The following is a 14,305-nucleotide window of genomic DNA, read 5'->3' as shown; positions in this document are numbered from 1 at the left end:
TCTCTCTCTATAGAAGTTTTTTTATGTACGAAAAAATGTTAAAACTACCCTTAAACTATCCTAAATTGGTTAAATATACCCTTGAACTATATTTCGGCTAAAAAATACCCTTCCCGTCAAACTATTAGGTCAGACCTACCCTTTTAGTTAACGAAAGTATCCATGTGTCTGTTAAATGTCACGACGCCACATGGATGCCACATATGTACGCCAAACAGACCTTACCTCCACATAGATGGCTACGGCAAAGAGGTCAAAACTATCCTTAAACTATTCGAAATAACTTAAATATACCCTTTAACTATATTTCGGCTAAAAAATGCCCTTTCCGTCTAACTATTAAACCATAGTTGCCCTTCTGTTTAACAGAAGCATCCATGTGTGTGCTAAAATGCCATTGGACTTCACATGTGCACGCCAAACACACCCCACTTCCGCATAAATGACTTAAAGCCTTAATTTCACTCTTTTCCCCTCATTTCATCCTGAAAAGTATATATTGAACAAAAAAAAGAAAAAATATTTGCATAAACTTGTTTACGTAACCGAATGAGGTAGAGAAATTGCAATTTGATGACCATTTCAAATACAATAAAAATATGATCTAAGGTGTAATATAAACACACTCAATTTAATTAATCAATTAACATTAATTTATTATTTTAATTTCTCTTAATAAATTAATTTTATTTAAACAAATCTTAGCGAAGCTTTCTTGTTGATTCAACTCATGACCATGACGCAAAATAGCAGCTGCCGTAAGAGACTTAATATACTTATCACCGGAACTCCAGGCACAGGGAAGACGACTACGGCGGCTTCCATGGCGGTGGTGAGTGAGCTCTGCCACATCAACGTCGGTGACTTCGCTAATGAGGAAAACTTGACGAACGGCTGGGATGACACCTTCAATTGCTACTACAGCAACGAAGAACTAGTAAGTCTTTATAGATTTCTTAATTTAATTTTTTTTTTACCAATTACCCTATTTTTGTTCAAGTTTTGAGCTTTTGTGGTCCCAATCTAGAAGATGCTCTAAATGATTGTTAAGGAAGTTTTAGATTTTATGGAAAGTTAAAAAAAACATTCAATATAATAGATGATTTAAGGATTAGATAGCAGAATTAAGTTGAATTTTGTTTGAGTTGTGATCTTCAAACTACAACATATTAGTATCAGAATAAAATGGAATTGAATTGAGTCAATGTATATTCTATATTCATATAGATATACCCAAATAAGGAAAGGATGAAATTAGAGGGGGGGGGGGGGGGGGAGTGAAATTAGGGATTTAAGTCGTCGATGTGGAAGTGGGGAGTGTTTGGTGTGCACATGTGGAGTCTATATGACATTTTAGCACACACAATGATGTTTTTGTTAAACAGAAAGGCAACTGTGGTCCAATAGTTAGACGTAAATGACATTTTTGAGCTGAAATATAGTTTAAGGGTATATTTAAGCTATTTCGAATAGTTTAAGAGTAGTTTTGACCCTTTTTCGTAGTCGTCTATGTGGAGGTGTGGTCTGTTTGGCGTGCACATGTGGCGTCCACGTGGCATTTAACACATGGATACTTCCGTTAACTAGAAGGGTAAGTGTGACCCAATAGTTTGACGGGAAGGATATTTTTGAGCTGAAATATAGTTTAAGTTTAAGTTATTTTGGATAGTTTAAGAGTAGTTTTGACCATTTTCCATTTTATGTACGTTGATATCCATTTTGGAAGGTCTCAAAATGCCTTTTCTTATCACTCCACCAATAATATTGTTTTATTCTAACTTTCAGAATTCTCATAAATTCTAGTAATTCATTAAACTAGTCAAAATTTTCAATATTTCCTCTATTAAACTAATTAATTTTTTCAACCTATTTTAGTATTCGACGATAATTCACTAAAATAATATATACAAGTCAAAATTAGCATTTTAAACTTTGTGACTGAAAATATTAGTAGGGGCAAATATGTCAATTCAGTGGAGGAATCTCATAACTGACTTGTCTAACTGAATTGGGTTTCCCGCCCTGTGAGTGACAAGTTACAGCTACATATAGACCTGCACGGACCTCTCCTTACCCCATTCATCTTTTTCACACCCGTTTTCCCTCTCGAGAGAGCAACAACAATGGCGATTTCTCACAATCTCCTTCTGGTTCTCATTGCTCTCTTCATGATCTCCGCTGCCACAGCAATTTTCCCTGACTCACCAACACCGTCGCCGGTGATATCTCCTCACGACCACACATTTTCCCCTTCTCTCTTCCCCAATGTTCTCTCTTCACTCGGTTTCCAGCAGCTCTCCGCCGCTGCTTCTTCCGCCAATCTCTCAACTACCGGCACTCCAGTCACCGTCTTTGCTACAGCTGACTCTTCTCTCATCACTTGTCCTACTTGCTCTCTCCCGTTGCTACTTCAGGAACACTCTGTTCCTGGACTTTATCCGCTTCACTTTCTTCGCTCTTTAGCTTTTGGTACTAAGCTGGAAACTCTAGCTCCGAATCGATGCCTCACCGTCACTTTCTCCGCAACTTCTCGTGATCCGAAGGTTTTCATCAACGGCGTTGAAGTTGCTCAGCCGGATCTGTTCAATAATGGAATGATCCTCGTACATGGATTGCGTGGCTTTGTATCGCATCTCTCTCCGCTTTCCTGCAATGTGGAGAGAATGAGTTCTCTGTCGTTTGAGTCATTTCCTCTTCCTAATTCGGTTTCTACAGTTTCCTCTGCATCGCCTTTCTCTGTAATGCGCTTCATGTTAAAGGATGCCATTATCAGGTTGAGGAACAGCGGTTACAGTATTGTAGCACTAGCGCTGAGGGTGAAGTACGCTGAGCTTTCGGAGCTTAAGGCGATGACGGTGTTTGCTTTAGATGATGTGTCGATTTTCGCCAGTGGAGGACATGCGTATCTCCCGCATTTCAAGTTCCATGTTGTGCCAAATAGGAGGATTATGGCTGGGGAAATGGTGAGTTTGCCTGCGGGGACAGTGTTGCCGACTATGGAGGGCGAACAGAAATTGGTGGTAACTACTGCCGGTGGAGGAGGTGTTTTAGCTCCTATGAAGATTAATTACGTGAGGGTTGTGCATTTTGATCTGCTGCATAACACTAGGATTGTGATTCATGGAGTGTCGGTTTCATTTCCTCACATGCATCATCATGTCACAGCTGATCAGAAAGGCTTCGCTCAGATGGAACAGTCACACGCACACTGTGACGTCTCTGGAAGTGGTGGAGTCTGTGACGTTCATGATGATTTTGCTCCAGCTAACATGCGATCATCAGGGATGGGGAATATTGAAGAGCATGAAGGTCTCTGAAACTTGACTACTGTTTGTTTGTTGAGTAATAGTATCAAACTATAGCGTAAATAATTGAATTTCACTTGATCATTCTTCAAATCCCTGGTTTCTTAGCTTCTTCTTGTGTTAGCTACTTTAGTGTTACTATCTTTTTTGTAAAATGAGGTTATCATTGCTGATATATGAAGAACATTTGTAGTTTGTTTGGCTACTGATTTGTTGGTTCCTATATTTTTCTTGCCAGTTTTGGGTTCAAATCAGAACTAGAATATATTGCCAGTAAAGGAATAAGAAGAAGAAACATAGATATTGATTGATTAATCAACCAGAAAGTTGAGTCTGGAACTACCCCCAATTTGATGATTAATTAGTGAAACTCTTTACTACAGTTAGATATTGTGTCATGAAATGATCAATATTCAATGGAACTCGATTGTTCCATTGAACACAGAATGAGAGATACTTGATAGAGTAAGATTGATTGAACTTGAAAGTCTTTTAACTCTTATTAGAACAATGAAGTTCTACGTGAGTATGGTCATAGTTCTCTCTTACTCCCAGTATTTTCCCCATTGGAGAACTCACATCTCATCACTTAACAGTACTACCCGACTGTTCACTCCATGTAATGCTTGCTCATTAGGTTCATGATATATCAAATGCCTCAAGGTTCATAGTCTTTAAGCTAAAGGAAAGATCCCAATGGGAGTTGGGGAATTCAGTGATTAATATTCGAAAAAATATTCAAGTGTTGTAGGCTTCTTTGATTGATATATGCACTTTTGGTATTATGAATCTGATTGTTAATGCAAGTTGAAGTTAGCACACTTGCAGTTTCCTCAAGTTCTTGTTTGATGTTTGGAAACGTTTCCAGTAATTAAGTATGACATTGCATTTACCTGATCCTTAGCTGCTTGTTATCTTTTCAAGAGTAACTAGCTTTTGTTAAAAAGAAGAAGAAGAATTAGGATTTCTAAGGACAATATCTGTAACATAGACATAAAATCCGAACTTGGGAAATAGCAGTTCCCAGCTTGCAAGTTGCTATTTTCTGGTTACCATCTCCAAAGATTTATCACAGTATATATTATTGGACGAGTCAAGAAAATTAGTTGGCGATGAGAAAGAAATAAAAAGGCCAGAGACAGAAGCTGGAGTAGCTCAGTTGGTTAGAGCCGGTGGCTGTTAACCACAAGGTCGACTTGTGTTAATATCCGTAAAATATTATATGACTTCTCACTTTTCTAAATGCTTTGAAATAGTGAAACAAAAAAGGTAATGAGAAATTGCATCAATAAGAGAAAATATAGTATGGAATTTCTGATGTTGATCAAATTACAGACTTGCAAAAGCTACAACCTACAATTACAAACTAAAACTAAAATCAAATAGTCCAACAAAACTTAAACTAAAATCAAATAGCTACAATTGCGAACCCTTACTTTAGTCTTTAGATTTGAGTAAATAGTAAAGACTAGTAAAGCGGCATAGTGTGAAGTGGGTAGAGTTTGGGTTATCGGTTTATCCAATAACCCAATAGTAAAAACCAAAACCGAACCAATAACCCAATAACTTTTTTTTGACAAAACCCAATAACCCAATAACATTTTTTCGGTTCGATTTTTACACACAGCTAATTAGGGTTTCAAAGTTGATGAGGGTAAACAAATAATCTGCTAAATGACAATTTGTACAAATCTATAAGAATGGTAATTCAAGATTCTAGTCTTGTAGAGAATCACATATCCTTAACTTTCACTCATCTTGACAAAATAAATGAAGCAATACACAATGTGCCTAAAAGGCCCAATATGTACTTACATCTCCATAATTGGAAATTAAATTTATCAAATCCGATATTTCCAGAACCAAAATTACATTTTGACCATAATAGAGGGATCAAATTAAAATTTATTTTCTTCCGCAAACTTTGATGCTCAGTAAATATTCTTTTAATAGTTAAATTCAACTAATATCACTGTCTGTGTCCCAAATCCAACCTACAACCTCCATCAAAATAACTATTGCCCCAAAAAGTGATTGTCCTCATCCTTTAGCCTTAACTTACTACTTTCGTCCAGAATTGGAAATTCCTCTACTTTTCACAGATAAACAAGGAAAATGTGGTCTCATTTTATACAATAACATGTGAATGCTAATAGAGTTAACAGTTGACAGAATGTGAGTTAGCATCAACAAGTCAAATAAAAGTGGAAACAAAATAAAGACATCATCAAAAATTGCTCCAACTGTAATGCTTGAGTTGATGCATTACGGTATAGGCTTGCCGAGATACAACTAGTTATTAATTCCTTGAAGCAAAACAGAACTAGATTCCAGCCCTTCACATTTTATTGAAAGATGGCGTTGGAGAACTTGGAGGCTTGAGGTCCTCATACCTGTTCAATGCAAGGAAAGACAGTAAGTTAAGTTTCATACCATAGCTTAAAGAAGTGACAAACATGGCATGGATTATGTCATTCCTTCAATCTTCAGGAGGACGTACTGAAGATATCTAAAACATAAAACCTTATCAACTACTACATTGGCTACTATCACTAAAGGGCTACTATATGCAATTAGAGGTGAGTCTTGTCTTTCTGTGACAGGGTTGGTGCATTTGGTGATGGTGATATGCGAGGGGGTTGAGGTTCACATAACTGATTATGGTGTAGCCTTGAGATAAGTCGAAAATTGGTCAAACCACATAATAACATCAAGACAAGAAATGAGACGGGGACTGTTATGACTCAACATCGAGAATTTTACTTTACTCATTTTTATCTTGATTTTTATTCTTTCCAGGACAAAGATCTTGTCAAGAAACTGGACCCAAAGTCTGAATATGTGGTCAAGTTATTGAAAAAGATACTTCCACTTATTCTCAAATAGGAAAAAATGAAGGAGATATAGCTGATATCCCGTTCCTATCAAAATTGATGCAGTGCAATCTATCAAGTAAAAAGCTAACTCTACTTACGCAGGGTAGGGAGAATGACAGAAAGCTGAATATTTTGACGAATCCTCCTTGGTGGAATTGGTAGCACTATCGATTGCCACATCATTGCCTCCAGTAACTGGTGATGTTACTTCCACGGTTGCTGAGGATTTCGAACCACTGGGTCTTGGACTTGGAGATGTAGGTGGCTTTAAATCTTCATAACTGCAAAGATTGAATCAGTCAGCAAATAAGATACAGTATACTTGCATGTAAGTAGTCGGACTAACTCAGGAATGACTTAACTCAGTGTATGGAGACAAAGGCCTTGTAGTCAGCAATTCTGCTTTCTCAAAAGTAAATAAATAAACAGAAGAGGCTTCCTTAGTGGGTTTGCTATTTTCTGCTCCACTTGCACCTTCTTGACGACCTCCAGGAGTATTTGTACTAGGGGATGTAGGTGGTTTTAGATCTTCATAACTGCCAAGATTTGAATCAGTCAGCAAATAAGATACACTATGCTTGCGTGTAAGTAGTTGGACTAACTCAGGAATGACTTAACGCAGTGTATGGAGACAAAAACCTTGTAGTCAGCAATTCTGCTTTGTCAAAAGTAGAATCAACAGCAGAAGAGGCTGGCTTAGTGGGTTTGCTATCTTCTGCTCCACTTGCACCTTCTTGACGACCTCCGGGAGGATTTGGACTAGGAGATGTAGGTGGCTTTAAATCTTCATAACTGTCAAGATTGAATCAGTCAGCAAATAAGATACACTATGCTTGTGTGTCAGTAATTGGACTAACTCAGGAATGACTTAACGCAGTGTATGGAGACAAAGGCCTTGTAGTCAGCAATTCTGCTTTGTCAAAAGTAGAATCAACAACAGAAGAGGTTGCCTTAGTGGGCTCGCTATCTTCTGCTCCACTTGCACCTTCTTGACGACCTCCGGGAGGATTTGGACTAGGAGATGTAGGTGGCTTTAAATCTTCATAACTGCCAAGATTGAATCAGTCAGCAAATAAAAGACACTATACTTGCGTGTAAGTAGTTGGACTAACTCAGGAATGACTTAACGCAGCATATGGAGACGAAGGCCTTGTAGTCAGCAATTCTGCTTTGTCAAAAGCATAATCAACAACAGAAGAGGCTTCTTTAGTGGGTTTGCTATCTTCTGCTCCACTTGTACCTTGTTGACGACCACAGGGAGGAATTGGACTAGGAGATGTAGGCGGTTTAAGATCTGCATAACTGTGGTAATAACAGTAATTATGCAAGATTTCAGTGAAGTCTGTAGGTAAAGTTTCAAATATGATACTTCAAATGAAAAACAGGAGTTCATATTTCCCTTATTTTGCTTAGATGTATTCCTTAATAAACATCATTATATCACGTTCCATGAGACAAGCACACACTGAAAATACAAAAAGCATATTCTTTGCATTAACAAAGATTAACACATTCATATACACTTAATGTGTTTTCTGAGTGCATATCAGATTCTGTCACCGTGAATCGGAAATTTCAGAATACTGTGGACCATGATGATTCTACTTGAAATATTCTGGGATGTCTAACTTTCACATTTTGTATGCAATCAACAACAGTGAAAATTAAAGTGGAGAGGATGCAGATGAGGTTACAATGGATAAGGTGAGGAAGAAGTTTTATTTTTGTCTGTCTGTTGAGTATTGCTATCAGTGTCAGGGATTGAGTTTTCTGAAGAGCTAATTTCGGAAGAAGGTGGTGAGCCTGGTTTGCCTTCTTTGGTCGAACCTGTGCCTATGCTAGAGGTTGGAGTAGGAGATATTGGTGGCTTTAGTTCTTCATAGCTTCCAGAAAAGTATAAAAGAAAAGAAGCATAAGTTAATTTGAAGAAGAAACATGCACCTAACAGAAAATAAATAATCAAGCTTACGCAGTATATGGAGAGAGTGGTGCTGCTGCTTTCAACTTTGTTTCAGCAGGTTTCTTCTCGAGCGAGGCATCAGGGATCTCAGACGTAATACTGCTTGGAGTTGCAGATTTCTGTAAATCACCAGTTTCCTAGAAACAATTGGGTTAATAAGACTTAAAATGAAGTGATTCTAAGGTCCTCTGTATGAATTTATTAGGAGTATCCGAGTATATTAGTCCCTTATATAGACAGCATTGAAAGGTTCTCTGTTTTAAAGACAGTTGCATGAATGCCTCATTTATCCTAGTTCTGTATAAAAGCCATTTTGGGCAATATCATCTCTGTTTTCCATGAAGAACTAAATGAAATTACCTTGGGTGGGGAAACCTCAACACGTTGGGGGGGAATTTTTGCAAGAAGGTCCTCCATGGGGGTCAACGGCGCTGTTGTTTCTGCAACTACTTCAACCACTTTACAGTATGAAAGGCTACGGTTTTTGGCAATAACCGCCATTAGTTCTGCCACCTGATCAATCAGAGTTGTCTTAGCTGCTGACTGTAAATTACTAGCTCTTGATATAAATAAAATTTATGAGACTTAGCAAACACTTCAACCATTTTTCTTTATGCCAATAGGTCTCATGTGACTTTGTAAAATGTCCAAGAAGAGTAAATGATGCTGATAAGAGAAGCCACCCCTGACAGCCCAGATAAAATGCTATCGGTTGACATCAGAGATAGCAAAATGCATAGTGGTTTCAACTCATAATTGTTCATCGCCCATTTAGACATTTTGGGTCCTGTATGTAACAAGTATTTCTGTGCACCAGTGGGAGTATTCATTATGTGATGTCGGACTATTGCTCTCATGGAAGTTGAGCCACAAAGGAACCTTTTAACTTTAAGAAATTAATGCAAACTTTTAGTTGAGACACAGAACTAGAAAAAGAAAAAAGAACCTTTCACAGAGCAGAATATAAAACAGTAGCTAGTTTGATTTTCAGTATGAAAACTACTCAAGGAAAGTATTATTTATCTCTGAACAGTTAACCATTGAATTACATGCTGGAATGTATTTTCATATCATGTCAAATTTTGTTAGTGTAGATAATATATCAAGTTACCTAAAGAGGTGAAGAAATTTTAATTGCAAATAAAGCTTTGTAGGAACCTGAAGGTTAGACACGAGACCACCAAATAAAGTATCTTCCTCCGAAATAGTAATATTGTGAGTTTCTTTGAAAGAATCAGTGGGACGTTCCATTCCTCCAGGTCTCACAATCTGAAATAGCAGAGTGAAATATGAGCACCATATTGCAGTTAAGACACATATCACCTCACTTTGTATTTCCAACGCATAATACAGAGAAGAACTCACAGTATAAGGAAGCCCACTGGCAAGCAGTGCCTCTTCTGCTTTCCTTTTCCAAAGGAGGACTCCCCAAAACAAACTTTCATACCAGAAGAAAATGGAGAGTCAATGAACTAAAGAAAGCATTTTCACATTTAAAGCCAAATACATCTTCCAAGGACGCTAATGTGAATCAGAATACTCCTAGACTTACTTGAGAATTGCTGCAGGAAAACCGACCTTGTTTGTTCCCAAAGATGTGAGCAAGATAAAGTGGTCAACTTTTGCAACGGTTGCTGCACAGAGGAAGCAATCAACTTTCTATCACTCATTTTATGTGAGTTTGAGTAATTTAATGGCACTGCATCTGATTTTAATCAATACCAATTGCTTCTGAAGGAACGAATTGTAGAGGACAATATGACGAAAAAAGATTGAGTAACATCTACAATTTAAATCAGAATTCCTTTTACCTGCATCAATAAGGTTCTTAGTGGCCAGGTAATCAATTCGATATGGTCCAGTAACATCAAAGATCTCCTTTTCACTGGCACCAATGCAACATATAACAATTGATGCATCGCCCAGTGCAGGCCTAATCTGATCACTTTTCTCCAAATCGCATTCCACAATTTCAAGCTTCTCTATAGCTGGGCTAAAGACCAAATGTAACATGTGATGTTCCAAAGAAGCACATTTACTCTAAACTGCTAATACCATAATCAGACATGAGAAGTCCTTTCTGCATCAATCTTACCTTTTGCTCCTCCATCCATAGTATTCTCAATTTTTATCTGCTCAACACTCTGTAACAAGGAACAATTTATGAGTCATAACAGATCTAGAAGCACGTTATCCAGTAAAATCAATATGTTTCCACTAATCAGAATTTTTACTTTGACAAGAGGTTGAGCTCTTTGAGCACTTCGAACTCCAGCTCGAACTTTAAAGCCTAATTTCAGAAGCTCCCTGAAAACATTCTGGTCTTTCAGCAATATATACTTAGTAGCAGGCTTAATGGATTTATATACTAAAGTCTAAAGTCAAGATCGAAAACAAAATACAACCTTACAGTCCGAGAACCAACCCTACCGGTTGCACCAGCAACAAAAACAAGATTTCCATCTTTTGATTTGACATCTTTTGCAGTTCCTTGAGGTTCCAATGAGCTAATTTTTGCTGCACATTCATATATGATATATCCATATAATTATAACACTTCTTAGAAGATTGCTTATTTATCAAGCGCCTTTAGACCACAAGAGAGAAATGAATAAATTTGTTTCCATGTAGAGATGGTTCCACAGGTCCAGCCATAGAAGATCATCCTACAAATGCTTTCCAAATCATGCTTGTAAAAGCTAATAGAAGCAACAACAACAACATCTAGTCCCACAAAGTGGGGAGGGTAAGGTGTACATAGATAGACCTTATTAGTCCTACCTCAAAGGTAAAGTGACTGTTTTGACAGACCCTCCGCTCAAGGAAAAACAGTCCAGAAAAAAATGTAACGGAAGTACAGAAAACAATAGATAGATAGTAACAGAACAGTACTACAACAAATAGTAACAAAAATTGAAGGACAAGACTCTACAGGAGCAAAACTACGACAATTAATATGAGTGTACAATAAGACAACCCAAAAAAGCTAATTGAAGATCATCCAAAAAGGCATAATAATACATCTCAATAATTCATCAATATGAAGGTTTTACATTGAAGGACTCTTCATAACCATGAGAGATTACCAACAACTACAACAACAACAAAAATATACCCAGTGAAATCCCACAAGTGGGCTCTAGGGAGAGTAGAATGTATGCAGACCTTACCATTACTCCGTTGAGGTAGAGATGTTGTTTACGAAAGACCCTCGGTCCATGAGAGACAAACAGAAAGCTATAATACAGCTAACTAAATATGATCCTCCACTCACTCTTCAAAATAGAACATGTAAAGAGTGAAAAAGAATTAACTCCAAATGTTTTTAAGCATTCAACTACTTCACTAGAGAACATGCTAAACCTTATACAAACCCCATCACTCAAACTGAATTTTTTTTTACCTCACTCCACCAAAAAAACCCTTTTTTTTTTCTTTTACGATAGCAAGGTTCAAAGTCACGGAAAACCTCCGAAATTATTTCAATATTAAACTTAACAATGGGTTCGTCCCCGTATCCTTCTCCACTTAAATAACAGGTATAAACCCATTAATCCTTCACTCTTTTCTTTTCTTGATCATTTTCATTTCTTTCTTTAAAATGTGAAAAGAAATCCAAAAGGGTGTGAAAATTTCAGAGTAACAGTCCACATGATTAAAATTGCATTACCTGAAATTTGAGCTCTGAAACGAAGGGGCTTAAGGTTCTTGGAATTTGGGCCTCTTTTAGTGCTAGTGTGAATCAATGTAATTGGCTGTCCACACAAAAATGGCTTCTCTGCTAAACCAGTTGGAGGTATATTGAGTGACTGCAAACAACGCAGCTCCATTATTGATTTTGTTGAAAATCTGTTGTGTTGGAGTTGTGTGTTTAAGGAGTTGGCGGCTATAGTCCATGTGGACTGGATGTTGTTAGGATCTCCCAGTCACCACATTCTGACCACATAGTCTATATCATATATACCAACTCTTTCAAAACAAATTATTCAGTATTATCTATAAAAATAAAAATAAAAATATTATTGACTTCTAGATTGAATATTATCTACAAAAATAATAATTAATATTGACTTCTAGATTCCGCATTGCATAATTTCTATGACAAGTTGTTTGTTTATAAAAGTACGCTTCATAAGTGTAAATAATGTGAAAAGTCAAGTATAGAAAGAGAGGTAGAGATAACATATCCCACTACTAATTATTAATCTTGATAAGTAATCTCAAACTTTGTAATCAAACAAGTAATTATGAGATACAAAAAATTTATCTCAAGATTATATTCATTTATCTATCATACCAAACGTGTCCAAGTGTCATTTGGTATCCAATATAAGGTTTGATATGTAGGTAAAATATTATTATTATCTTAAAAATATAAAAATTAATCTTTTTGAATTTCTTAATATTTATTAAAAGTTGGTCAATTGAAACTTTGTAGGCTGAACTTGAATTTATTTCAATGTTCATTGGACTCATTGATCCCTCAGTTGAGATGATGCCCTGCCCCAACACAATAGTGATTCAAAGAGGCCCTTGTTTAACCACTATAATTCAATGTATGCCACTGTTTGATAGAATACCTCACAGCGTAAGGCGTTGGTCCAGAAAACTACTTATATGTTGGGAGATTAGAATTTATAAAAACTATGATTTTTGAGGTACAAACTTTGTTAAAAAATTTGTGAAACAATGGACATTATATAAGAGTTACATTGTCAATACATATAAGTTTAAAAGAAAAGTTTCAACTCATGCTAATTGACATGATATGAAAAATTATTAACTACTCTTCTTTTGAACTTTACAACTTTTAGGCAATAGTTTGAGTTAATAAAAGGGAGTTGAAGTAGCTCAACCATGCATGAGGTCGACATATTTGCCAAACAGTTTTGGAGAGTAAACTAGTAATTTCAATTCACATGGAATAATATTATTGGTCAACAAAAAATTTACTGATTGTACATGTGGTTGTAGACACATAAATTGTATTGGATTAAATTCATATGAAATTTGAATTAAATCCATGTTCATTTGAGCTGAATGATTAATTTGGGCTTTACAAATAAATAAGTCCATCTTATTAAATTCAAATCCAAGGTCCATTTCACCTTGATGCCCAAAACTAATGTCACATGTCACAATGACTAGGCGTCCAAGACCAATAAGGCGGCATCACGTGTCCAAATGAGGTGGTAGTCCCAATCAAGTGCAAGAACCAATCACAACATGCCAAGTGTCAAAATGACATCCTTTGACCAATCATATGCAACCTTGTCCATCCCCTACAACTATAACTAGGGGATGGACATAACATTCTTGGGGTATCAAGAAAACTCTTCAACAAGCATTCTGCAAGGATTGGAGAAAGCTACAACACCAACTACATAGCTCTTCGAAGGAGTGGTCAACAGAGTTCTTCCCGGAGATCGACTTGAAACAACGAACTGCTTCCTGACGTTCCTAGAGATCAAACACATCTCAATGAGGTCTACATCATCCTGCATTTGAGAACTACGCTACTGACATCCCTCAAATCACGGAGAAACATAAGAGAGAAGAATAAAGAGAACAACAGAATTGTACTCACAACGATTCATCAATAAAAATAACATTTTCTTTTATTTATTTTGCTTGCAGTCAATTTTCAGCGCTTCACCCAGTGGGACCGATTCTGCTCTTCATCTCTTTCTCTTGCAAATCAAAAACTACGAAGGCAACTACTGCAATGGCTTTCAGAAAGAGTAGTGATTTTTCATACAAGGACTCTACTGATGTCGTATCTGCTGATCTCAGTCATGTTGGCCCGATTACTCGGCGTAAGTTCAAGAATAGTGGGCTAGATGGATCTAAATACTTCACTTCTTTGGAGGCGATGAAAAACAACAACTCTCATACAATGGTTGTAAGTGCAACACCTGGGGGCAATCTTGCGTCTGTGTTCATTGGAGAATTTTCTCAAATTGGCTTCAACTTTGGTGAATCTCAAGATTCAATGGATTCTCCAACTTCAATGAATGTCAATGCTTTGATGGTTGACTCAACTGACATGGACGAGAAGTTTGCGATGATGGAGAAAACCATTGAGGCCTTTAAGAAATTTGTTGATGCAAAAATCTTCATATTTCTCAACTTATGAACAAGTTGGAGGCCTTCACACCTGGAGA

At 36.9% G+C, this 14,305-nt stretch overlaps 2 protein-coding genes across 12 annotated transcripts; one reads left to right on the top strand and one right to left on the bottom strand.

Annotated features, from left to right (window-relative positions):
- Positions 1–2,123: 2,123 nt before the first annotated feature.
- On the top strand, positions 2,124–3,357 carry LOC125823813 (fasciclin-like arabinogalactan protein 21). Its single transcript, XM_049503201.1, has one exon. The coding sequence runs from the start codon at positions 2,124–2,126 to the stop codon at positions 3,315–3,317; it is 1,194 nt and encodes a 397-aa protein (XP_049359158.1). The 3' UTR covers positions 3,318–3,357.
- Positions 3,358–5,369: 2,012 nt separating this feature from the next.
- Positions 5,370–12,059, bottom strand: LOC125823800 (protein TIC 62, chloroplastic). Of its 11 annotated transcripts, none has more exons than XM_049503179.1 (16): positions 11,812–12,059; positions 10,547–10,658; positions 10,376–10,448; positions 10,237–10,285; positions 9,953–10,129; positions 9,694–9,775; positions 9,507–9,579; positions 9,300–9,410; positions 8,502–8,654; positions 8,151–8,278; positions 7,310–7,483; positions 7,055–7,228; positions 6,821–6,973; positions 6,544–6,717; positions 6,280–6,462; positions 5,370–5,698 (listed from the first exon to the last, which is right to left on the bottom strand). In XM_049503179.1, the coding sequence occupies exons 1-16, from the start codon at positions 11,969–11,971 to the stop codon at positions 5,644–5,646; spliced, it is 2,031 nt and encodes a 676-aa protein (XP_049359136.1). In that variant the 5' UTR covers positions 11,972–12,059; the 3' UTR covers positions 5,370–5,643. The 11 variants fall into 11 exon arrangements, with proteins under 11 accessions (XP_049359136.1, XP_049359138.1, XP_049359140.1 ...); XM_049503181.1 differs by having other exon boundaries at positions 6,544–6,667; positions 6,924–6,973; positions 11,812–11,993; XM_049503183.1 differs by having other exon boundaries at positions 7,055–7,178; positions 7,434–7,483; positions 11,812–11,993.
- Positions 12,060–14,305: the final 2,246 nt, after the last annotated feature.

The sequence above is a fragment of the Solanum verrucosum genome, unplaced genomic scaffold, assembly GCF_900185275.1.
Source record: "Solanum verrucosum unplaced genomic scaffold, falcon-dt-bn FXZP01000237.1, whole genome shotgun sequence".
Lineage (NCBI taxonomy): Eukaryota > Viridiplantae > Streptophyta > Magnoliopsida > Solanales > Solanaceae > Solanum > Solanum verrucosum.
The sequence above is the reverse complement of the archived record's forward strand: the minus strand, read 5'-3'. Positions and strand labels throughout refer to the sequence as shown.

What these genes read in the sequence shown, in the direction of transcription:
- LOC125823813 (XM_049503201.1), top strand. Translation starts at nt 2,124, where the DNA reads ATGGCGATTTCTCACAATCTCCTTCTGGTTCTCATTGCTCTCTTCATG.
- LOC125823800 (XM_049503179.1), bottom strand. Translation starts at nt 11,971, where the DNA reads ATGGAGCTGCGTTGTTTGCAGTCACTCAATATACCTCCAACTGGTTTA. An exon ending in GTCTCGTGTCTAACCTTCAG is followed by an intron (nt 8,655 to 9,299) that starts GTTCCTACAAAG and finishes CTGATTGATCAG; the next exon opens with GTGGCAGAACTAATGGCGGT. An exon ending in CCTTTGTCTCCATACACTGA is followed by an intron (nt 6,463 to 6,543) that starts GTTAAGTCATTC and finishes CAATCTTTGCAG; the next exon opens with TTATGAAGATTTAAAGCCAC.